The sequence below is a fragment of the Vipera ursinii genome (genome assembly GCF_947247035.1).
Source record: "Vipera ursinii genome assembly, chromosome: 3".
NCBI lineage: Eukaryota > Metazoa > Chordata > Lepidosauria > Squamata > Viperidae > Vipera > Vipera ursinii.
This window is the reverse complement of record NC_139516.1, coordinates 58,907,563-58,931,957: the sequence shown is the minus strand read 5'-3', so window position 1 is coordinate 58,931,957 and position 24,395 is coordinate 58,907,563. Positions and strand designations below refer to the sequence as shown.

The 24,395-nt window shown below is 37.1% G+C and overlaps 1 protein-coding gene across 1 annotated transcript; it reads left to right on the top strand.

The window, feature by feature from the left end:
- Positions 1-1,978: 1,978 nt before the first annotated feature.
- On the top strand, positions 1,979-24,395 carry STIL (STIL centriolar assembly protein). Its single transcript, XM_083360593.1, has 17 exons — positions 1,979-2,332; positions 4,772-4,838; positions 6,713-6,817; positions 8,087-8,202; positions 8,985-9,172; positions 9,746-9,993; positions 10,446-10,529; positions 10,714-10,800; positions 11,718-11,865; positions 13,038-13,147; positions 13,901-14,012; positions 16,150-17,181; positions 18,302-18,464; positions 19,060-19,282; positions 20,588-20,780; positions 21,317-21,567; positions 22,968-24,395. Exons 2-17 carry the CDS (start codon positions 4,804-4,806, stop codon positions 23,788-23,790), a joined length of 3,918 nt encoding a protein of 1,305 aa, XP_083216719.1. The 5' UTR covers positions 1,979-2,332; positions 4,772-4,803; the 3' UTR covers positions 23,791-24,395.

Here is a 24,395-nt window from a genome sequence, read left to right as displayed (position 1 = left end):
TAAATTCAATAGTGTTTGTTAAAAACCTAGACCAGGGGTAGGCAACCTCGGCTCTTTTATGACTCATGGACGTCAACTCCCAGAATTCCTGAGCCAGCTTGACTGGCTCAGGAATTCTGGGAGTTGACGTCCATGAGTCATAAAAGAGCCGAGGTTGCCTACCCCTGCCCTAGTGAAAGGCCGACCTGCAGCCCCCTTGTCAGCCCCATGGTCAAGTCAGTGTGATTTCTCCCTGATTAAAGACCTTGGAGGATCGGGCCCCAAAAGCTTGGCTGGCTCAGGAATTCTGGGAGTTGAAGTCCATGAGTCATAAAAGAGCCGAGGTTGCCTACCCCTGACCTAGACGGTGGATTTTTGGATGCCGCAATTTGCCTACCCCCCCACCCCCACGGCGATTTTTTTACTTCTGATTTCTTGGCAAAACACCGCAATCCTACCTACTGTATGGTGATTAACAAGAAAGTGCTTCTATCTTTTAATTCTATGGTCCAATTCTATTTGGTGTATTTGAGGGCGTAGGACAACATTGAAATAGCAAGTTGAACATTTAGCAGGTATTTGGTGTACTATTCTTGGAAACTCATTTTGCAATTGGATTTTCTATTCAGAATGTTGAAATAAATTGAAAACTTCTTGAGAAGTGAGTTGATTTTAGAGAAGTCCTTAAATTGAGAGATGTAAATAATAATAAATAATAATAAATAATATACCTTTATTGTCAAAGTACAACATTTGTACATTGAGATTAGCTGAGCCTCCCCCTGTGCTCTCTCCCCCCAACATACAGTGACAACAAACCCTCCATCCCACCACACTATGTAGCTCATAAATCTTTGGAAATATTCTAGTACTGAATTTTAAAGGCATTTTTTATTTTAAAGTTCAAACAGTAAGCCAGGTAAAGAAAATAGTTGACAAAACCTAAATCAGTTAAGTAGCCACAAGGCTCTCCATAGCCTAAAATTCTTAGTTTGTAATTAAGAATTTCTTCACTCAATATGGCCAGAAAATTATTTTTCTCCAAGTCAACACAATGACTTTTTATTTTCATAAAGTCTTATGTAAAAGGACAAAATTGCCTATTCAAAAGATCTATTGTGCTATATATAGCAATATACCTTTTGTAGGGGAAATAATTTCCTTGCTGCCTTGCAAGTTCTAAGAATTATCTTCCTCAACTTGATGTTCTTCAGATGGGTGGTACTTTCACATACTCCCATGAAATGCTTTTGGTTGCATTAATGCTAATGATTTCAGAACCTAATCTATTATAATGCCCCTGGAAAACAAGGATAGATCTGTGTTGTTTTCTAGTGGTGCTGGTTTGCGGCTCAAATACCACCAGCTTTAAAGCAGCGTTTTCTCAAGTTCAGAAGCCTTAAGAGGTATAGACTTTATCTTCATGCTAGCTGATGGGGGTTTCTGGAAGTTTGAAGTCCACACCTCTTGGAAGTTGCTGAGGCTGAGAAACACTGCTTCAGTGTGAATGAAAACCTTAAATGGCAGCAGTGGCACCACTTGACTCTCTTATTTTGGACAGTGTTTCAATCAGGCAGGTTATTCCAGTATTACAAACCACAATAACAGCACTGCTTCTGCCCTTAGTTATCTAACGTAGGTGCAGAGAAAGTAGATTAACTACTATCAAATTACTTCTTGTTGGTCTTGCAGCAACTTGAAATAGGCTGCAATCCTATACTCACTTATCTGGGATTAAGCCCCCAAGTGAACTTGAAGGGCCGAATATGAAGCTCCTAACCCAGCCAACGTACCTGAGATTTACTTCTGAACCAGTACAGTATCTAGGTTGTAAAGTCATTAACAGACCTTTCCTAATTATGTTTGCTCAAAGGTGTTTGCGATTAATGCTGCTGTCTTTGCTGGCAGCCTTAGAAGCGATTACTATGGCAACAGAAAGAGCTACACCCCTTGCCTTAACCTTAGCGCTTGCGCAGTAGCTGGGCTTCTTGAGGCCGTTTAAAAGAAACCCGTTTTTAAAATCCCACCCTTAAGAGATGGGCGCGCAAGCTTAAAAGGCGGTTTTATTTCACTAGAAGCTTGGTCATTGGTTACGCCAAGCCACTAGGCGGGAGCGATGGTTTGATTGACACTAAATGAACGATTCGAAAAGGGCGACGGGCGGAGGATAGGGCGCGTTAAAAGCGTTGATTGGCTAAACCGAGTTGCCGTCGGGGTCTTCGGATTGGCTGGTTGTGCCGCCATTGGAGCCGCCACAACAGGAGGGGAATAAGAATTCAGTTGCTTTGGTTGATCGTTGTTTCCGGCTCTGGTGATCCGGGAATAAAAACGGAGTCTTAATGCGAGTTGTGAGGTAAATGGGGCGATATTGCTCTTGATGCGGGTATTCTTTTTTTTTTTTTGGTACAAATTCTCTTCTTCTTTATCGCTTCCATTCTTATGTACAGGGCGTTTCTCTCCCCTCCTTTTTGTAATGATTCTCCCTTTTTATACAAAGCCTGGGTTGAGGCTTGTATAATGAGGTTCAAATGGGTCATTCAGGTAGCGCAGAAATGCCCGGGGAAATCAAACCCCGATCCTTAATCTACGTGGGATTGCCTCGACTACGGCCTTGGATATATATATTTTTTTCCTTCTTAACTGGGGTAGGCGGTGTTGGCAGGAAAATAAACGAGAGGTTAAATGTGGTTTCTATCAGTCTTCCTAAAGTTTTATATTTATATTATATTGATATTTATTCAAGGTTTATTTTATTTTATTTTTATATTTATTCAAAGGTTTAAATGCAATTATTTTAACTGTTCTTAATTTTTGTAATTGTATTGTTATTTTCCTACGGGAGAAGGGCGGTATATAAGTCTAATAAAGATAGAGTAATTCGCCAACCTATGGATTGTTCGTATCTCAACAATGTACATTGAACGTGAATAATTTTGTGAATGATTAGCAAAATAATTTTGCTAAAAACGCATGGGGGCTATGAATTGAGATTATGTAATCGAAGCTATTCAGAGTATGTGGGGTTTTTTTAAATTACATTTAATTTATTTGCTGCCTGTCTCGTATCAAAAGGAAGCCGCCTTCGTGCATCAGAAGCAGTCTGAAAGAACTGCATTAAGAGTTAAAAGTTCTAGGATCTGGGGACATGTATAAGACACATCAACGTTTCTTAGTTAGTTAGATGACATCTACAACCTGTGGTATCCAGGAAGTTTCTTTCTTGTCGTTTCACTATGAGGCTTTCATGTCATTGAATCCAGTTTCTTGCTCAGTGTAAAAATCTAAATGAAAGCATTCTTGCTAGGTGGATGTCCAGCCTCAGTCTGAATCCATCAAACTGAGAGATTGTCACATTTCTTAGTAATTGGCTTCACTATTCAGTTCTTCCTTTTACTAAATGGTTCCTAAACTGAGCCAAAAGCTAGTGCAAATATTTCACATTTATTCAGCTAGATGTAATACCTTAGATGGAATCTGACCAACTGAAAATACAGTTATTTGAATCAAGAACTGTACTGATCCTAAGATAAAGAAAAATAACAATGTAGATTTCCCTTCTCAATTGCATGGCACATTACTGACCCATATTCTGCTTATGGTTAAGCACAATTCCAAATTCATTTTCATATAAACTATTCCCAATTTGACTATTCCCTCCAATAGGCATTCCCATTTTATTTGATTTACTTTGCCTAGGGGATGAACTTCGCATTTGTATCTCATCTCCCTAACTTTACTTCATGTTGAATTTTGTTTATTTGAGTATTAGCTTTATAATTTGAACAAGAAACCCGACATGAAAGGACTATTTTGCAATAAATGACAGAATAATGGAACTCTATTTTCACTCCTGCTTTATGCCTCTTTCAAAGACCTACAGTTTATGTATAAAAAACTTGATGTTAGCGATGGTGCTTTTATTCCTTCCTTCAAATATTTAACCCACTAAGGCTTGCTAAGTTCAGATGTGTCTGTTTTCTTGTTTCATAAGTTTAAAAGCCTTGTTTTATCCCATATGTCTTTCATATTCATATGATCTACTTCTACTAAACTTAATGTGGCTTGGGACCTGGATATTTGGAGACTGTCTGCTTTCACTCATAACTGCCCACTCAGTAACATTAAAGGGATGGGGGGGAGGGAGAGAATAGGCTTCCTCCAGGGTCCCTACTCTTCTAGACACTTACTTTCCAGTATCTAAAAAATGGTTCTCTCTCCTGCAAAGTAGTGTGGTTTGCTTGGCTTAGAGCAGCTCCAGCCTTTTTGAGTTTTTAAAGACCATGGTTGTCCAAGAAGGCTTTGGGGACTGAAATAAATATGTCATACCTCCCTCCCCACACGACTAAAATAGCCTATATTAAATTGTTTTCTTTGTGCATTAGGTTTAATGATGATTACAGAACATTGTTGCATTAGTTTAATTCTTGTTACCAAGTTGGTTATAACTAAAACCAGTTTACCGTATATTCTTCAGTAATTAGAAATCAGGAAAATCACTCAGCAGTCTTTCACAATGAATCCTGCTGTTGGTTTATTGTCCATGTTTCCTATGTATATAAATTGCCACAGCATAGCTGATATAACTACAATTTACAGAAATGGTAAATTGTAGTTATATGTGCTATGTTGCAGAAATTGTTAATTGTAGTTATATTTGCTGAAATATAACTGCTGAAACTAAAATACATCTTTCGAAGGATTAGTGATACTTAAAAATAGAAGTTGTGTCTGCTGAAAAATTAATGCCAAAAAATAATGCCAATTAATGTTCCTCTGTTACATTTTCTTACAGAGTAGCAAACTTGAATTTCATACATACATATCATGGAACCAATTTCCCCTGAATCTCAAAACCAAAGGTATTGATATTTTGTTCAGATGCGATGATTTTAAAGGCTACTGATGTGGAGAATGAATGTGTTTGCACTGAAAATAATTTGTTTCTTTTCTGTAATGTTGATTTAGTAGTTTTGTTTAGTAGTTATGTAGGCTGCCTGGAATTTGCAAACAAAACTAGTTATTTACAGTATATAATTATATAATTAAGGTAAAATACAGGTGAAACTCAAAAAATTAGAATATCGTGCAAAAGTTCATTTATTTCAGTAATGCAACTTAAAAGGGGAAACTAATATATGACTCATTACATGCAAAGCAAGATAGTTCAAGCCGTGATTTGTCATAATTGTGATGATTATGGCTTACAGCTCATGAAAACTCCAAATCCACAATCTCAGTAAATTAGAATATTACATGCAATCAATAAAACAAGGAGTGTACATAGAACAATATCGGACCTCTGAAAAGTATAAGCATGCATATGTACTCAGTACTTGGTTTGGGCCCCTTTTGCAGCAATTACTGCCTCAATGTGGCGTGGCATAGAAGCTATCAGCCTGTGGCACTGCTGAGGTGTTATGCAAGACCAGGATGCTTCAATAGCGGCCTTCAGCTCTTCTGCATTGTTCGGTCTCATGTCTCTCATCTTTCTCTTGGCAATGCCCCATAGATTCTCTATGGGGTTCAGGTCAGGCGAGTTTGCTGGCCAATCAAGCACAGTAATCCCACGGTCATTGAACCAGGTTTTGGTGCTTTTGGCAGTGTGGGCAGGTGCCAAGTCCTGCTAGAAAATGAAGTCAGCATCCCCCTAAAGCTTGTGGAAGGAAGCATGAAGTGCTCCAAAATCTCCTGGTAGATAGCTGCGTTGACCCTGGACTTAATGAAGCACAGTGGACCAACACCAGCAGATGACATGGCTCCCCAAATCAACACAGACTGTGGAAACTTCACACTGGACTTCAAGCATCTTGCAGTGTGTGCCTCTCCATTCTTCCTCCAGACTCTGGGTCCTTGGTTTCCAAATGAGATGCAAAAGTTGCTCTCATCAGAAAAGAGGACTTTGGACTACTGAGCAACAGACCAGGTCTGTTTTTCTTTAGCCCAGGTAAGACGCTTCTGACGTTGTTTGTTGTTCAGGAGCACCTTGACGAGGAATACGACATTTGAAGCCCATGTCCAGGATCCGTCTGTGTGTGGTGGCTCTTGATGCACTGACTCCAGCCTCAGTCCACTCCTTGTGAAAGTCCCCAACACTTTTGAATGACTTTTTCCTGACAATCCTCTCCAGGCTGCGGTCATCCCTGCTGCTGGTGCACCTTTTTCTTCCACACTTTTCCCTTCCACATAACTTTCTATTAATGTGCTTTGATACAGCACTTTGGGAACATCCAACTTCTTTTGCAATTACCTTTTGAGGCTTTCCCTCCTTATGGAGGGTGTCAGTGATGGTTTTCTGCACAACTGTCAGTTCAGCAGTCTTCCCCATGATTGTGATTCCTACTGAACCAGACTGAGAGACCATTTAAAGGCTCAGGAACCCTTTGCAGGTGTTATGGCTTAATTAGCTGATTAGAGTGGGACACTTTGAGCCTAGAATATTACACCTTTTCACAATATTCTAATTTACTGAGATTGTGGATTTGGGGTTTTCATGAGCTGTAAGCCATAATCATCACAATTATGACAAATCATGGCTTGAACTATCTTGCTTTGCATGTAATGAGTCTATCTCATATATTAGTTTCCCCTTTTAAGTTGCATTACTGAAATAAATGAACTTTTGCATGATATTCTAATTTTTCGAGTTTCACCTGTATATGAACATTGGTCATCACCTTTTCTCCAACTATACTGAAATCAAATGTGTTAAATCTAAAATGGTTTTATCTTTCAGAGGGGTTTGGGGAAAGTTGCCATCCTTTAGTTTTCCTGCATCAAAATTTGCACTTTGGAATCCAGCTCCTATTGGAGAAAGCATTGTTTCTCACCTAAGTTGTAGGTAAGACTTGTAATCTTTTAGGTTCAACATTTTAAGTGTTTGGGAGCACCAAACATTTTTAGTAATTTTCTTCATTTCATCTACCAGCGATTGGGAACTGAGTTAATCCTTAAATAATACTGTATTCCAATTTATTATTTATTATTAGGTTATATAACGTAATATATCCATGGTAAGATTTGGAGTTTCCTTTGCTGTATGTAAAGGACAGAATGTCAACATTCTGGTGTGTACTCAGACTAGGTGATAAAATAAACCAGAGTCAAATTTTGGGAAGGATCAAAGTGATGCTCCTAGAGCTTTTTCACTTTATCAACTTGTATGCCATTTCAATCACTGAAATTGTTCTGAGATGCTTACTTTTTTTAAAAAAAACCTGTAATCCCTTAACTTGGGGTAAAGTTAGGGCAACTAAATGAAGCTGAGCTTTTACTGCCTGGATGCCCTTCCTGATGCCTGTGTGGAATTCACAGCTGATATTACCTAGAATTGAACTCTCAACCTTCTGAATTAGAGACAAGTGCCTTTACTACTAAGCCACCATGCTACTCTTCTGAGAGGCCTTACCTATTAGTATAAAATAGTATAAGAAAAGAGCAAACAATAAATGCATCACATCAGTGGGAGAAAATATCCTAGTCAGAAGTCAAAATATTCTGTCAGGAAATGCATCACCTCATCCTACTCAGGGTCTATTGAAAGAGCTATGATTTTTCAATTTTGTCCATACACAACAAGTTTGGAGCCATACAAACCTCGCGGGAAATGCTGTTGTATAAATCAGTTGTAGTTGCAGTGTATTTGCTAAATCCCACAAGATAGCACAAATGTGCCAACAATACCATGTCTAACCAATTGGGCAAAAACAACAAGAGTAACAGGTCCCAACATAATCGGACTGTAAGGCATGAAAGGTTTTATAGAAGACAACTAACATTCAAATTGTACCTGGAATCTTACTAGTAGCCAATGCAGCTCAGTAGGTAAAAATCTTACATGGGATGTCTACATCTACTATCTCTGCAGCCACCTTCTTCACCTATTGTAGCTTCTAAGTGGTTTTCAGGGTATAGAATGCATTATGGTGGACCAGATGGGAAGTGACTGAGATATGATAACCTGAAATTGCTTTCTCAACTTATATCCCATTTCTCCTCCCCCCCCCCCCCCGTGGGCTGTTTTTGTCTTGTAAATAGTTTTTGGGGGATAGTTGAATCTCTTAGTTTGGTATGTTCATAAAGACTAAATTCTGTTTCTGTTATCTCTTAGAAATCCTAAAGTAATAATTGCTGAAAAAACACTGCGGCTTGCCCATCGTCATGCTAAGCAAAGTAGAAAGAAGCCATTCCCCTGTTTTTTAGTTGGCACTCTTGCGGTAGATGAAAGTAAGTAGGCAAATATTATATTTTTGATGGAATAAGTAAACCTTGTATGCTTGTTTCTTCTTAACATGACTGTTATGACATAACACCAAGGAATAGAAAACATTGTACTGAACTTAGAATCTATTATTTGCAATTATGTGTTTCATCACTAAGCCGATTCTGCTTAATAATTATAAATGACCATCTTGAATTTATCATTCCCCTTGGTATATAGGTGACTCAAGGATGCTTCTCTACAGCTCAGCTTTATTTCAGAGTTATATTTTTCTCCTTTTACATGGAAAGAAATTGAAGGTTTAAATAATTTAAGCAAGAATATTTTATTGAGCTCTGTGGGGCGTCAAAATAGGATGGTTTACAGTGCACAGGACTCCACATGGTTGCTCTGAAAGCTGCTCCAGTGTGTACATAAGTCATATATAAGAAAAAAAATTGAAGCAGCTGTGCATACTAAGAGAACAGGAAACTGCTTTTGAAGCAACCATGTGAGCCCTGCAAAATTGCATCTGCTTTAATGAGTTCGAGATGCGTCTTCATTTCTATTCTTATCTATTATAGGCTACATTGAGTACTCTACCTGTTGTGGAGTACAGGGAATCAAAATTGGACCTTTTGTTGTTGTTTTTTACCATATTTTGAGTGTATTCTAGCTACAGAGTTATAGTCATTCCAGTTCTTTGGAGCAAAGTTTGTCTAGATTTTGGGACTAGTAATAGTAACAGGGATAGTATCTATGAAATAAAAATGGAAAGCATATTAATTGTCCTAATTTTCTGGCATAGATGGTGAATGTGTATTGCTAACGGTAGACCGTTTTGATCCTGGTCGTGAAGAACCAAATGGTTTGGGGAAAAATCCCACAGCACCTCTTCCTGGAGACTTTTTCATCCCATGCAGGATTGGTGCTTGGGAATGTTCATCAAGTGATACCATAGTACACACTTTTGAAGATTTTAACTTAGCGTTTAAGGTAAGAATTTGGGGGACATTCTTTTTATTCTTTAGGAGGATATCTTGTCTTGACTGTATAGTATTTCAGTCTTTAGTTATATCCCTTTATCGCGGGTTCCCAACCGGGGGTGCTTGTACCCCCTGGGGGTATGAGATGATATTCCAGGGGGTGCGAAAACTTGGGTTTTCAAAATTATAGTGTATATGCATAATTCTCTGTCATAATTTCAAACTTTTGTAAGGGGTGTGAGAATATGTCAAGTGTTTTAGGGGTGCGGGGTATAGTGGGGTTGGGAGCCCCACTTCCCTATATTATTAAAAGAATGACTGCATATTTGAACAGGTAAAATCCTTATAGACTCTCAATATCCTTTTCTGTATCGTTCATATTTTCTGACACTCCTTGGTGGCAGAAGCTGAGATAAGAACAATTGGAATATCATCCCTACTGTTTTGGGTGTTCTTTTCAACTACCGGTATGTTAAAACATTTGGAGTATGCCTATGGAATGGTGCTATTGGTGATGTCTTTCTCTGTTTTGAACAATTTGATACTTTCATTTGAGATTCATTTTGATACTTTCTTACTATAGATGCTGCATCAGAATCTGAACAGCCAAGATTCTTTGGAACTTTCCAAACTGCTGACCTTAAGAGTTCACATCTCTTCAGTGGAGAATATGGATAACTTAAATTTTGATTTTCACTGGGCAGCAGTGACAGTAGCCAATGTTTTAAAATTTACCCCTGTGAAGCCTATTCCAATAATTCCTACGGCCCTTGCTAGAAACCTAAGTAGCAATATGAGTATTGCACACATCCAAGGGACTTACAAATATGGGTAAGTTAATTTGGGTTTGGCAATGTCTATTTGTGATTCATTCAAGAGTGCAGTTTTTCACTGAATGCTTTCTAAGGGTTCCGGTTCTTAAATGAAATTAAAGAGCCAGTTTGATATAGTAGTTAAAGCACTGGATTAGAAACAGCAGACTATGTGTTCTCGTTTTGTCTTAAAGACAAAGCCATCGGAAAAATACATGCACTGACCATTTTTTGTTTCAGAAGGCACTGGAAAAAATATTAGGCAAAGTTGTTCTCTTAACGTTCTATGTACAGTCTATTGTGTGAAGCGCGTACATTTCTCTCACATATAAAATGTGAACAATTCCTTCGTATGTTTATCTCCTTTATTTGCTACTTCTCTGGCAAAAGCTTTTTGCTAGTTTGGAAATCTCTTTCGTTTCTTTAAAATCACTTTTCTTTGTTAAAAAAGGTCATTTGTTTTACTTGCAGTTATCTTTCAATGGATCAAACAAGGAAACTACTTCTAATTCTGGAATCAGACCCCAAGGCATGTACACTGCCATTGATTGGCATGTAAGTATTTGGGTGATGAGCTTTATTCCTTTAAAAGTTTCTTGATTTGACTTAGTATTATGAGAAATATTTGCAGTATATTTGCAGATTACCTCAGATAGTTAGTCCAGATTTTATTTCTATATGTTATGCAAGTGTTGTAATATGAGTGTTCAGAAGTATCTTTGCTTCTGTATTCCTCTAGCTGGCTGAGTGGACTAGTTCACATTCACAATCCACAAGTTTGGACCTTTTGTCTGCAATATTTATACAGCTCATCAATCCAAGAGAGGTAATTATAATTAAAATTAGTTCTTATTGGTTAATAGTAATAGGAATTTTTTTTCTTACTGTTACAGTAATAGGGATTTTAATTTATTGGCCTTGTTATTATATTATTTTATATTTTATTGCTAAAATAACCACAATATATAATCGAAAAGGTCATTAAAATAAACGGTAAACAAATCAGAATTGGTAGATAGCATAAAATACTGTTAAATATTTCAGGCAATTAAAAAAAGTTCCTCAGAAAGAACAATATATAGTTGTAATAATGTAGAAATATTATGCAAGAATAAGTAAAACAGATTTCTTGACCATAGAAATGTGCTGTTTTTGTATTGTACTGTTTTAGAAAGTGGGGTAGAACAAATCCAGCCAGATATCTGTGCCCAGTAGAATCTTATTGGAGAGGTTTTCTAAAACATGATCTGAGCTAAACTTTTTAAATGGTTGGAGCTGTCATTGAGTCAAGTATTTTATATGAACATAGAGCAATGCTTTGCTTGCCCCATTGCAAATACAGAGTAAATTCATTTGGAATTAGATAGCATCATCCTGCATTCTACATCCATGCATTTATTGCTTTTCAAACCATAGGAGTAATAATAGTTTTGTATAGTAGTCCAGGAAGGTAATGTAATCTTACTGTTTAATCATTTTATGATAAGTAATGACATGCTATACAGACAGCGATTGAGACTCTAGAATGGTTAGCTAAATGTTGTACTATATTTTTAAAAACATGCTAAATTCCATTCAACATTTCTAATGGCTTGATTTATTGGTTGGTTGGTTTATTCAATTTGTATAGTCGCTCATCTCAAACCAGTGACTTGGTAACGAACAATTTAGATCGTTGCATGGAAATTCTGAATTTGTGATTTTTGCATTGCTTTGTATACAGAATATTTTTCTTCTCTATAGGGTATTTTCTGAAACGGGAAGGTTTCTTGTAGTTCTTTTTGCTCTGAATCATAAAGATCCAAAGTTTTATGAATGCTTTCCTTATGATGGGCGTACTGAACTAGACTTCCAGCTACTTACCTGCAAAGAAACGTTACATCTGTTCAAAGTGAGTTGCTTGACTTCCTATCATGCTGGATATGAAATAGCATGGCCCTACTTTGTTTGTAAGATCAAAATATATCAAAGTATGCAATAACTCGAATGCATATATATTCAAATTATGAAATGGTTTTGTTTATGACTTCAAATGTTCTTAACATTCCAGTAAGCACAATCTCTTTAGAAATTTTAAATGGAACTTTCTTCCAAAAGTAGCAGCTGCTGTTGAAAATTCACCAGGAAAGAACAAATTTAGGATTAAGACGAGATCTAGATCTAGATTTAAGTTATTACTTAACCTGAGATATTTATTCTTGATCTAGTCATTCTTTTTATCCTAATCTATCTTTAAGGTTTAAAAAGAAAAGTATATAGGTGGAGACTCTTGGCAACTACCTGATTTTTCTGTGGAGAAAGAAAAATAAAAATTATGGGATCTCAAAAGAATAGTTTAGCTTTTTTATTTCAAAACTAATCATAAAATATGTTGGGCCATATCTTAGAAAAGTTGCATTTTGAATAATTTACATACCGTATTCTAAAAGGTTTAACCATAGCTTCTATGAGCCAAACTAGAAAATAGGTTTGCGGGATGCTTGCTGTTGATGAAAGGTGTAAACTGTATAATCCTTATTCTCTCAATTTAGAAAGATAGTTGTTTCAGCTAGGATTACTTATTTTGCATCATTTTTTGATTACCAGCATAGTAATTATAACTCCGGTAGAGAACAACCTCATAAGATTGAGAAGCAAATAGAAATATTTCAGTGGGACTTCTGTGTTTTATTTATTTATTTAGCTTTCTTAATTTGGAAACATCTTTTCTTGGCCAATTTGCAGTGGAAAGTCTGCTGAAACCTATGTGCTCAAATATTTTTATACTATATCTAACGTGATTGTTAGAAAATTACAGCAGCAATGGTTTCCCAATTTTTACCTCTATACTATACCTAATATAATTGTTAGCAATTTGAAGCAATAATGTTCTTTAAATTTTTACTTCATCTTTTACCTCATCACTTTATGGCATTCTCTGTAATAGTCATGAATCCCCTACGTACAAGTACATAAAAGCTTTCAGGCAATAAATAGTCAGCACCACTATTGTTTGATGCAGAGTGAAGCACTTTTGTTGTGATTAGACTGTCCAGCTTAGTATCTATATCTATTTCATTTCAGGATGTAGAACCTTCAGATAAATACCCTATCCAGTTTGAACTGAACTCAGAAAATAAAAATGCAGAAACAGAATTCTTCAGCAAAATTTCAAAAAATATTTCCATAAACAGGTGAGTCATTTGTAAAATTCTCCTTGCAAATAATCTGTATTATTTGTTTGCTTCTGTACAATTCAATCACTTCCAAAAAATTTACAGTAACTTGCAATAAATAATGATTTTCAGTAGTAATAATTAGTACCTATCAGGTGTTCCTGTCTCCTGCCATGTAAAATATATCTTCCAGAAAAGTAGGAGATAAGACAATAGGATTTCTTACATTGTTAATGTCATTAATATAATAAGTTGTAATTTATTATCCAAAAGTAGACCACCCAAAAGATATCAGGCAATATGTGTATATTTGCATTGTAGATTTTACTTTCTAATCTCACAGTATAAATTTTCTTTAATGAAGAGACTGTATTAGGAGAGACACTATTCCTGTAACCAAGAAACAAACATAATATTTGTTAATAAAATAAAATTAAAAAATTAAGAGACAATAAGATGTATATGCTTTACCTAATTTGTTTACAAACAGTTGTTCAACTTTCTCTTTTTAATAGTGATCATAAGGCTCAGCCAATCTCAATGTATACATGGTTGTACTTTGACAATAAAGGTTCATTCAAAATGTGTAAACTGCCATGGCATGAGTTGCAGACACTATTTAAAATTCTATGTTACAGAATGGAATATTGTATATAATAACAAGAATATTTAAAAATCTGTCTGATACCCGTGATTATTTGTAATATGTTACAGGAGTGAAAAATAGATACCAAAGTTATGTTTTATTAACAATATAATTTTTTTATATAGTTTGTCCCTAGATTGCTCATCTAATAAACTTTCTGTCAGTGATCATGACTCTGGTGTGGAGGATGATGCATCTCCAAGACCTTTTCCCCGTCCTCATCCCATCAATCAAAAGGTATATTCTAGATTTCTTGTCTGAAGGTAGTCACAGCTTTGCAGTATTTATTTTGAGTAACTAATATTATTCAGATTTAGAGTTCTTACAAATAAGTGTTATGTCATAATCCTGCCACTAGGTTGTACTACAGCACTCTTAACCCTTTATTGCTGCAACTGAACCTTCAAATTAAGTTTGAAGACTCTTTAGGACTCTGCATAATTATGCTATGGGAATATGCAAAAAATAGTAAACTAGCTGAACCATGGCAAAATTACTTGACTTAATTAAATAGGGAGGTGTTCTCACAACATACTGACACAAGAGCTAGCAAAAGTGTGAACTACACCGATATGCTTATTAAGAACTTAAATGAATGCTAACTGAATTGAAATTGATTGGTTTTGTTTCTTCTTATTTCTAAACTAGCAGTGAATCAATAATAGAAAATCAATAGCTGCAAACATTAGATTTTATAGTGTTACATTGGGTAAAGCATTGTTACAGTGTCTCTTGTTCTCACATTAAGCACTTGCACATGTATTATTTGTGTGTGTGTGTGTGTGTGTGTTTTCTGAGGTTTTCGCGGGTGTTTGTAGATCTTTGGTCATTTGGGTTTTTTCCCACGTAGAATTGGAGGTATCAGGGCAACGTTTCGATGAAATCTCATCCGTCATTCTCAGGCTGGTGACTTCAGCTTTGACCAAAGATCTACATACATACATACATACATGCATACATACATACATACATACATACATAAAATATACTGCTCAAAAAAATAAAGGGAACACAAGATAAGACATACTACTATTAAATACAGTACATTGTGTTGTTTAAATGTTCCATTTATTTATTTTTGAGCAGTATATATACTGTATTTTCCGGCGTATAAGACAACTTGGTGTATAAAACGACCCCCGACTTTTAAGAAGATTTTCAAGATTTTTCGTCTTATACGCCGGAAAATACTTATATGCCAGTTGCCAAGCCCGATTCAGCCCTGTCTGATGCAGATGGTGCAAAGCCTCCCTTTTGAAACCCAAAGGGGCTTTTCCTTCCACCCACCCATTTGAGAGCACATTTGCAGACGGAGCAACCGCGCGTCTGTAGCCAAGCCCCGCCCAGGAGGCAGCCAGGTGAGCTCGGAAGATGCGCTGGAGAGCTGGGCTTGGGGCGGCCATGCCGAGGCCGGCTGGCGAGGGCCACTGCGTGGTCTGCGGGTGAGAGGGGCGCCAGGCCCGCCAGAAGTCCCCGGAAGTTCCTGGAACGGGCTGGTGGCGGGCGGGCGCTCCCTCCCCGACCCGCCGGGGAGCGTCTCCCAAAGCGCAGCGTCTGGCGACCGGGAGTCCGTCGGCCTGGTCACTGGCGAGCTGGCCCGCAGCAAGGGCCGGGGCCCAGGAACCGGTAGCCGGGTGCAGGTGGGGGGGAAGGAAAGCCGGGCGCGGGCTTCTGCGGCTGGTTGTGAGGCCGGATGCAGGCGTCTGCCAGATCGCCAGTAAGTGGTCTCGAGGCCCCGCTGAATGTCGGGCCTGCCGGGCCCGACATGCCGCCCCCTCTACCCAGGGTCCTCCTGCAGGGAGAGATAGCGGGTAGCAGGGCACGTTCTGCTTATGCTCAGATGCCGCTTGGGTGAGGCGGAGGGGCTTCCTGCCACTCCCGGGGTCTGGCATTTGCAAGGGGGAGGGGAAGGGGCTTAGAGGCTCTTGGGGGTGGGAAGGGAGAGTCACGTTGGAGGGGGGACTGGACTAAGGAGGCTTGAAGTTGCTTTGCACGAACGGGGACACTCGATGGATTTATGTACTATTTTCCGGCGTATAAGACGACTGGGCGTATAAGACAACCCCCCAACTTTTGAGAAGATTTTCATGGGTTAAAAAGTCGTCTTATACGCCGGAAAATATGGTATATATTTCATATATATATATATATATTTGAGACTGCTAGTGTAGCACAAAGATGCCTCATTGGAGGGCTTGGAAGGGTATCATATTTTAGACCTTAAAGAGACATATTTCTTTATGTGTACATATCTTATTAATTCTCTTTGCACTTCTATTCAGAGTGTAGATGTTAAGAGAAAAATACTTCAGATTAATCTGGTAAATTAATAATTCATAAATATATATTTTTAAAAAACTATCTTGGTTTCCAGATGATCGAGATCCATCCTTCAGTTCCTGAACTGTCCATTGTACTTGAAGGCATCTCCACAGAATCTGTACCAACATCTAAATATGCTTTGATTAAAAATCAACCTCCAATTGTACAACCACCTGCTAAGATGCCATATTCTGCAGCGCATGTTCCCCAGCACTCTCGGAGCTCTGATGCTGGGAGACAGATCTTTACTTTAGATGCTAGAGAGCCTCCTCCAAAGCAAATACCAAGTCATCCGAAACACAGGATCACACCTTTAAAACCTTGCAAAGGAATGCAGTCTCCACTACAACTGCAGTCCAGCGCAGCTGGCTCTCAAGCAAAAAAGGGTTGCGTAGCTACTTCTTCAATATCCTGTAACAATATTGAAAATACATCCCTGCATCAACGTGGAATTCCTTCTGAAAGACCCTTGGCAAATAGTGATGATGTTCCCCAGAAAGGAGAACTTTCCACTAACGGCTTTTCAGCACAAAAATCTAACCAACCTCCTGTGGCTTCCCAGTATCCCTGGCATACGTGTACACTATCACCATCTTATCTGAGAAGACCCCTGGGAGTTCGGGTACCAATTCAAGGTCCATCATGCTGTTCTCCTTGCATTTGCAACTGTCAGCAGTATAGCCATATGCAATATAGCCCAGCAAATGTTTGGCAAGGCTTATGCAATGACAGCCCTGAAAATTGTTCGGGTCCTACCCAGGAGAGTACAAAATTAATGTTCCATCCGAATCAAGAATGTGTAAATGGTGGCTGCAATCCAGCGTGTGCCACAAGTAGCCCTGTGAGGATAGGCCATCATGGAATAATAGGGAATTGTTCTCCTGTTAATAATAACACATCTACTGCAGTAAGAATGTCATCTCCAATAAATCCTGGTAATACACAGTCACATACAACACATTCAGCTTGTATGCACCTTCCTGCTGCAAATACAGTGTCAGATAATGAAATGGTGGGATTATCTTCAGATGTTTACAGAATTCTTGCTGAACAGCATAGGCAAATCAAGCTGCTACAGGCTCAGGTTGGTTGGGTTATTTCAATGATCTATTTGGCTTTGTTACTGAAGTATTTGATTTGATTTTATTAAATTTATATGCCGCCCTTTTCCCTGAGGACTCAGGGCGGCTCACTACCATAAAAATTAAAAAACAAAGTAAAAAATTTAAAAAAGAATTAAACAATAGATGCAATAAATACAAGACAATTTAACCCAGTAAAAAGCCTAATTAAAAAACGTAGTCAGTCCAGGCCCGCTTGTTGGAACAACCAGGTCTTCAGGTCACAGCGGAAAGACCGAAGGTCAGGGGCCGTCCGCAGCTCCGGGGGTAGTTCATTCCAGAGGGTCGGCGCTCCCACAGAGAAGGCTCTTCCCCTGGTGGTCGCCAGCCAGCATTGCCTGGCCAACGGCACCCTGAGGAGGCCAACTGGGAGCGAACCGGGCGATGGGAGGTTGACAATGGCAGCAGGTGGTCTCACAAGTACCCCGGGCCTAAGCCATGTAGGGCTTTAAAGGTTATTACCAGCACCTTGAATTGCACTTGGAGGGCAACCGGAAGCCAATGCAGCTCGTGCAGGAGTGGTGTAACATGGCAGTACCGAGATACTCCCATAAGCACCCGCACGGCTGCATTTTGCACCAGTTGAAGCCTTCAAGGGCAGCCCCATGTAAAGAGCATTGCAGTAATCCAGGTGAGAAGTGAGGAGGGCGTGGGTAACCGTGCACAGGGCATCTCGGTCCAAAAAGGGGCGCAGCTGGTGCACTAGGCGAACCTGTATAATTGCTCTTTGACATGATTGCTGTGACTTTCAAGCTGGAACTTAGGAGTTTCTGTTTCAATCTCCTCTGAGGCAAATAGAAGTTTTAATATAACTGGATTGTACTGTGTTTTTATTGTTAACATTTCTTATGCTGGGAAGTCAATCGAAGCTAGCTAAATTAATGATTTTCTTTAATTTCAACTACCTATTTCTGTGTGCTGTGGTATATATATATACGAAAGGGACTTTAAAATACTGCCTTGTGTAGTTCATAGAAAGGAAAATAGTCTTAAACATTTATATAGGGTAAATAGTTATCAAGTAATTTATACTAATTGGTTCTTTTATCCAGGCTGTTCAATTAACACAGATTTTGTTTACAGATTCAGCAGCTTTTAGAGGCGCAAACTGTTCAGTCCTGTGCTTCCAGATCCATAGAAAACAATAGCATACAGTCTGAGAAGCAAGTAGAATTTGTTGCCATGGAAACCCAGTCTTCTCCAGGGTTACACATGAAGAAAAGTATCAGCATTGCAGTGAGTACAGGTAATGTTTTATTATACATTTTCTTTAAATGACACTAAACTCGGGAAAATGCTAAACATTGGAGCCATTTTGTTCTGGTTCATAGCATATGATGTATCTGCCCTTTAGTCTCTGCAGAAACTTGCTTAGTGCCCCATACTATAGTACAACATTATGCTTCAGATTTATAATTTTATTAACTAAGTTTAACTTAGTTTGCTCATAACTAACACAAAGCAAACGTCAACATGTTTTTGTTTTTTTAAAAAAATCCTTCCAGCTATAATATTTTCACTTTGACACACTGGGCCTCTCTTACTAAAGAGGTATTTTCTAATGGGATCATAGAACCCTCAGTCCTAGTTAGAATTATTTATGCAAGTTTTAGGATTACAAACCAGCACTGCATACAAAGACATAGATTGCCATTTTTCAGTTGTTTAACAAATTTTGCATGTTCAGTAAGAATTTGCTAGTACAGTAATCAGATCAGTTTATATCAGTAATGGAGTAAGGGCATTGTAAATGGTGCAAAGTTGTTTCAAGATGTGTATCACAGTGTACAATGCAGCAGCCTAGTTTAAGTTGCACAATATTTTTATTTGACTTGCTGTAGGTGCTAGCTTGTTTTGGAATGCCCCTTTGGAAAAGAAGAAAGAGTCTGTGAAAGAAGATGAAGTTGAAATTTCCAATGAAGACATTACTATTTCTATGAGTGCAGAAAAGTACAGCAGTCAAACAAGCATTGCCTCTTCATTAAAAGCTGTTGATATACCCAGCTTTGTTGATAGCGTCCATATTGTTGAAGGAGGAACTAATCAGTCTTCTGCAGGCCTGTGGTAATTTTTTTAAGTTGAAATATTCTTTCTGACTTTTAAATTTTGCACAAATCTTTTATGTTCAAGTCACCTCTGGGGTTTTTCCCTCCAGAACTTAAGCTAGTATTTTAATTGACTTGTATAAATAGCAGATTGGTTTGGTTCAGCTCTATTTTTGTGTCTTCAGTAATATACTATATTACTATACCTTATATTCTAGGATATATTACTCATAGGTAGCAGCCTGTATTGGCTGGATTGAACTGTTTGCACTATGACATCCCATGCATTTAATCCTCAAAATAAGTTGCCTATATATTTTCTATATTTGCCCCCTATTGAAAATCTAACATTTTAATCTTAAGAATAGAAGCAGCTTGATTCAAAATACTGTTTGGATTTGAGTCCAGATAGCTATTTTCTTCATACTAGTTGCTTTAAATGAATCATATAGCAATTTTTTGTAGCAATATAGAATCAATATTTTGATTCTAGCTCCAACTTGGACAGTTTCCCAACTTGCTTTTAAGGGCTGTATTCTATTTGTGAAGATCTGCTCCTATGTTTTCAGTTTGAGTAGGCCTGAAAAATTGGGATAGCCTTAAATATGAAAAATGTGAGGGGACACAATTTAAGAAGTTCGTCTTATGCATGTCAGCCACATTTTTGGTACCATAATATGTTCATAATGAGAGGTTTTATACACATTAATCCTTTGTGTGATTGTGAATACTCTAGTTTCTGGTCCCTGTTTCTTGGAAGCCTCAACCTATAGTCAGAAAAACATTAATACATGCAATCTGTACACTTTCTTCAGTATACAGGAGTTGAGAATAGACTTGCTTTGCAAGGAGCTATCTATCCATGTTCCTTGTCCTGGTCAGGAATAATACTCAAAATAGAATTATCTGTAAGTTGAGAGTAATTAAAAACATAATTTTCACGCATGGATAATAATCCTAGATGCACTCCAGAAGAAAACTTGGATTTAAACGTTTGACACATGCAGTTACTCATAAAACATTCAACAGAAAATATTAAATCAATATTTATTTTAATAACTGGAAAAATTCTTATATTCAAGTAATATACTGATGGGAATACTACTATTAGCTTCTAGTCATGATTATGAAATATTACTTGCAGTAAATGAAGATGAACACTTAAGTCATTTCCAATCTAAAAACATAATAAATGTTCTGGCATGTGAGAGTTGGATGACAATCTTAAAGAATTGGGAAAATATGAAATCTATTTGAAGATGTAAATTCCTCTACAATGATAAATATATTGATAGTTTAATTCAAACTATGTTTTTACTAATAGTAATGGACCACTTGCCACAGGAATTGACCACGCTTCCCTGCAGAATGAAAATGGTAACAAATGTTTAGAAAGAAGTACTTTGGAAGGAACTGACAATATTTTTGAGCCAACTGATAAACAAAATTTTGAGTGTCCCATTACTACCCCATCAAATGTATCACCAGATGATCAAAAAATTTACCAGGATATATTAGTAAGTTTTGTTTTTTCAATATAACTTAATTCAAGTGTTTAACAGTGCTGGCCCTATAAATCAATTTGTTTCTGATTTTTTAAATAAGTATTTAGTAGTAAAGTCTTTATTATCCACACATCTTGAAATTCTATGCTTTCCTTAAAGTACTTAATAGGATATATCCAGTTTATTGTTAATATTTCAGAACTGCATTCTACTGCTTATATGATTATTTCTTTACAAAAAGTAGTGTGGGACAAAATAGATTAAGTTGCATGATTATTTAAAATTAAACAGAATTACGATATTTAAATGTAAACCTGAACAGATTATTTCTAAATGTATACATTCTAAAGACTCGTGCTAAAATCTGTTTAACTGTAAGCTAATGACATTAGTTGTACATCTATGATGTGAGAGCTAGAAATAAATTGCTTACAGATTTGCCTGTGGTGATATGAATACATTGTCAACATGCTGTGAATTCCTATGGAGATGCCATCCTGCAATTTTATTCATCCAATGTTATGTTCTTCTTTGTAATATTTCTATAGGGCCAAGTAAATCGATTTTTGAAGGAATCTTCTGATGAAAGCGGTCCTTCTCTGAAAGAGGATCTGATTAAAGATGAATGTACTACATCCTTAAAAATAAACAAGGCACAAAAAAGAGACTCAACATCAGACATGGACCTAAGAGATAAAGATAGTGTTCTAAATGCAACCTTGAAGCAATTAAGAAATCTTGGAGTAGATTTTGATTCTCCTAAGAAGATGAACAATGTACACAAAGTGGAGAATGCTGGGTAATGGCAATTTGTTGATATTTATTTATTGCTAGGTTTTATATAATACATCAGTCAGTATAACTGAACTGCATACAACCAACAAATCAGTTAATGATGTGTTGACCACATCCTATAGACCCTGCTGCTTCCATGCATTATTATGCTCCAGCTATCTTGGGATGGTCTTCCTTGTAATTTAAATCAGATTCTATAGCATTAAGCAATATTTTAAGCTTCTCTAGTGAGGAATCAGTAGTCAATAATTTATGTTACATTGGAACAAAATCTTGTCAGGTTCTCCAGAACACGTATTTTACATTTCAACACTCTAGCTTGTGATAAAGGTAAAAGAACAGAAGGAATAAAGATTTGGGAAAGATGTCATAGTGTCTTGTCATCTAGAGAGCAAGGGGAAACCTCAGGCCATCTAATGAGACAGACTTTCTTGTTCCTCATAATTTGATAATTTTTTCAGAAATATTTTTTACATTTTTTTTTCTTGAGCAGAAGTTTGTAATATCCAACCTAGAACAAAGTCTGGATAGCTTTGACTATTAGTAGGAAGTTTGAAGTATTGTTACTTCAACCTTCAACCTTCACTGATTGAAATTTGATTTTTACTACCCAACATTAAAAGTATTTCCAGTTCAGGATTTGAATGCAGTATTAAACCATTGTTAAATTGAAATGAGAATGAAAACTACATTTCTGATTTCTTTCCTACGGTCTTGTCTGTGCAAATCTGGCCTAACTATGAAAAACTAATCGAAATTTACAAAATTTTAATATTTCATAAAACCACAAATGATTGAGCATTCATGCATTTATGTCTGCCTAAATAATCTGAAATATCTGTAATAGTTGTCTTTTGCAGGTAGCTATCTAGAGATCAGGGTTACTATTCAGCAGATTATAAATTCTCCTTTTGCACAAAATTGCTTAAAAAGCACTGATTTTTGGAATTACAAGGGTAGATGTCTGTCAATGCTACCTACTTTTTAGTGGGTTAATCTGGACAAATGCATTATTATTCCAATCATGATTTGCATTGAATAGAGTATTTTATTTACTTTTTTATATGTAACTAATCAAAATGGTTTTTTTATGGGCAGGAAGGCATTGTTATGTACAGAAATAAAAGGCTGCTCCCAGACATGCAAATCAGATGACAAATCAGGCCATCTATATTAAAGATAGAGACAAACAGCCTCACTAAAGCTAACCACCTTATAAAATTCACGGACAGTATGAGAGCAACAATTTGTTTCACATTAAAGCAGCCAAATTAGGAAACTACATGGATACTAAAACAGATGACAGTTTCATAGTATATTCACATTTTATGATCAGCTGGTTATTAATAAATTGAATAAATGGCCATGTACACAATTATTTAAATGTATCTCTTTCTTTTCTAGTGTATTGGCTTGTATTAATCCTGAAGCAATAGTCCCAGGACTAAACTATATCTCTTTTGCTAATGTTGGCATGAGTGGCTTAACTCCCTCTGGAGCAGACCTGAGCATGGAGGCAAATGCTATTGCTCTCAAGTACCTTAATGAAAATCAGCTGTCACAGCTTTCTTTAAGCCATTCAAGCCACAGAAGTTCTGTGACTTCATCTTTACAGACTCTCCTGCAAACTAATACAGAGAAGTCTTTGATGGGCCTTGGTTTAATTTCTCCTGGCAACATGTCTTTTGCAACCAAGAGATATATGAGGAAGTATGGCCTCTTGCAAAGCAGTGATAGTAGTGATGATGAAGAGGAGCAAGCATCTGAGAACTACAAGAGGAAAGAGAGCCAAGAGCCTGTTCTGCACTTGGACTTCAACCCTGTTTTAGAGGGCTTTGCTTCCTGGAAATGCTCTTCTGAAAGAACTGGTGAGAAGCAGATTACTTTTGATCCAACACACTGTAAAACTGAATCGTCTTGTCACCGGCTGCATTCTGAAGGGCCCGTCTTGAGAAATGTTACAAATGCTGTTTTGCCACCCAGAATCCTGCACCAAATTAATGAAACTCCACACCCTTTTTTAAAGGATTTAAAGGCAAACATGAAACTTTTGCCCGGAGAAGCAGAATTTACACAGCATCCGGACAAAGAAAATCTAAATGTTCACACTGTGACTGGAACTCCACAAGCTCCCTCTGTTGACAATTTAAATCAAGCAGAAAATGTTAATTTAGTGGGCACTTTTCTTGATGTAAAACAACTCAGACAGCTACCAAAGTTATTCTGACCTCTATACAAATTACTAGCATCCTCTTTTCTTTCTTTTCTTGTGGTTCAGAAAAATCAAGAGATGCTATTGGCTAAATATAACTTAATTTTTTTCTTGGCAATAAATAAATGGGTGAGTGCTTCCTAATTTCATATTGAGAAATACAACAGCTTGGGTCTCACAATAAATTTAGGTGTTTATGCATACTAGAATATATTTACAATCCAAACGGTCATTGAATATAATCAGGATATTATGTAGGATATTTTTAAAGATGTTGAACAACAAGAATGAAATGATCCACAGTGAAGCAGACAGTTTAAAGCAAGTTTGATTTGAGGTGTTTACCAGCTTTAAGTTTTATTTTATGAATTTGAAATAAAATGTCCTATGGTTATTTGTAACAAGTGCAATTAGGACACAAAACTAGGTTGACAAATGATAATCATCTTATGTGTTTGACTTGCCAGAAACTTCAAACATATTTTGTAGTCCCTATTTTGTTTAATACTTTGTGTGCCGAAATAAAATGTGCTAGACTATTTTTGTAATGTGCCAACTTTTAGAAAACTCTGCTATAAAAATGTAACTTGGTTTACTTTATGTCTCTGTAAACCAAGAGG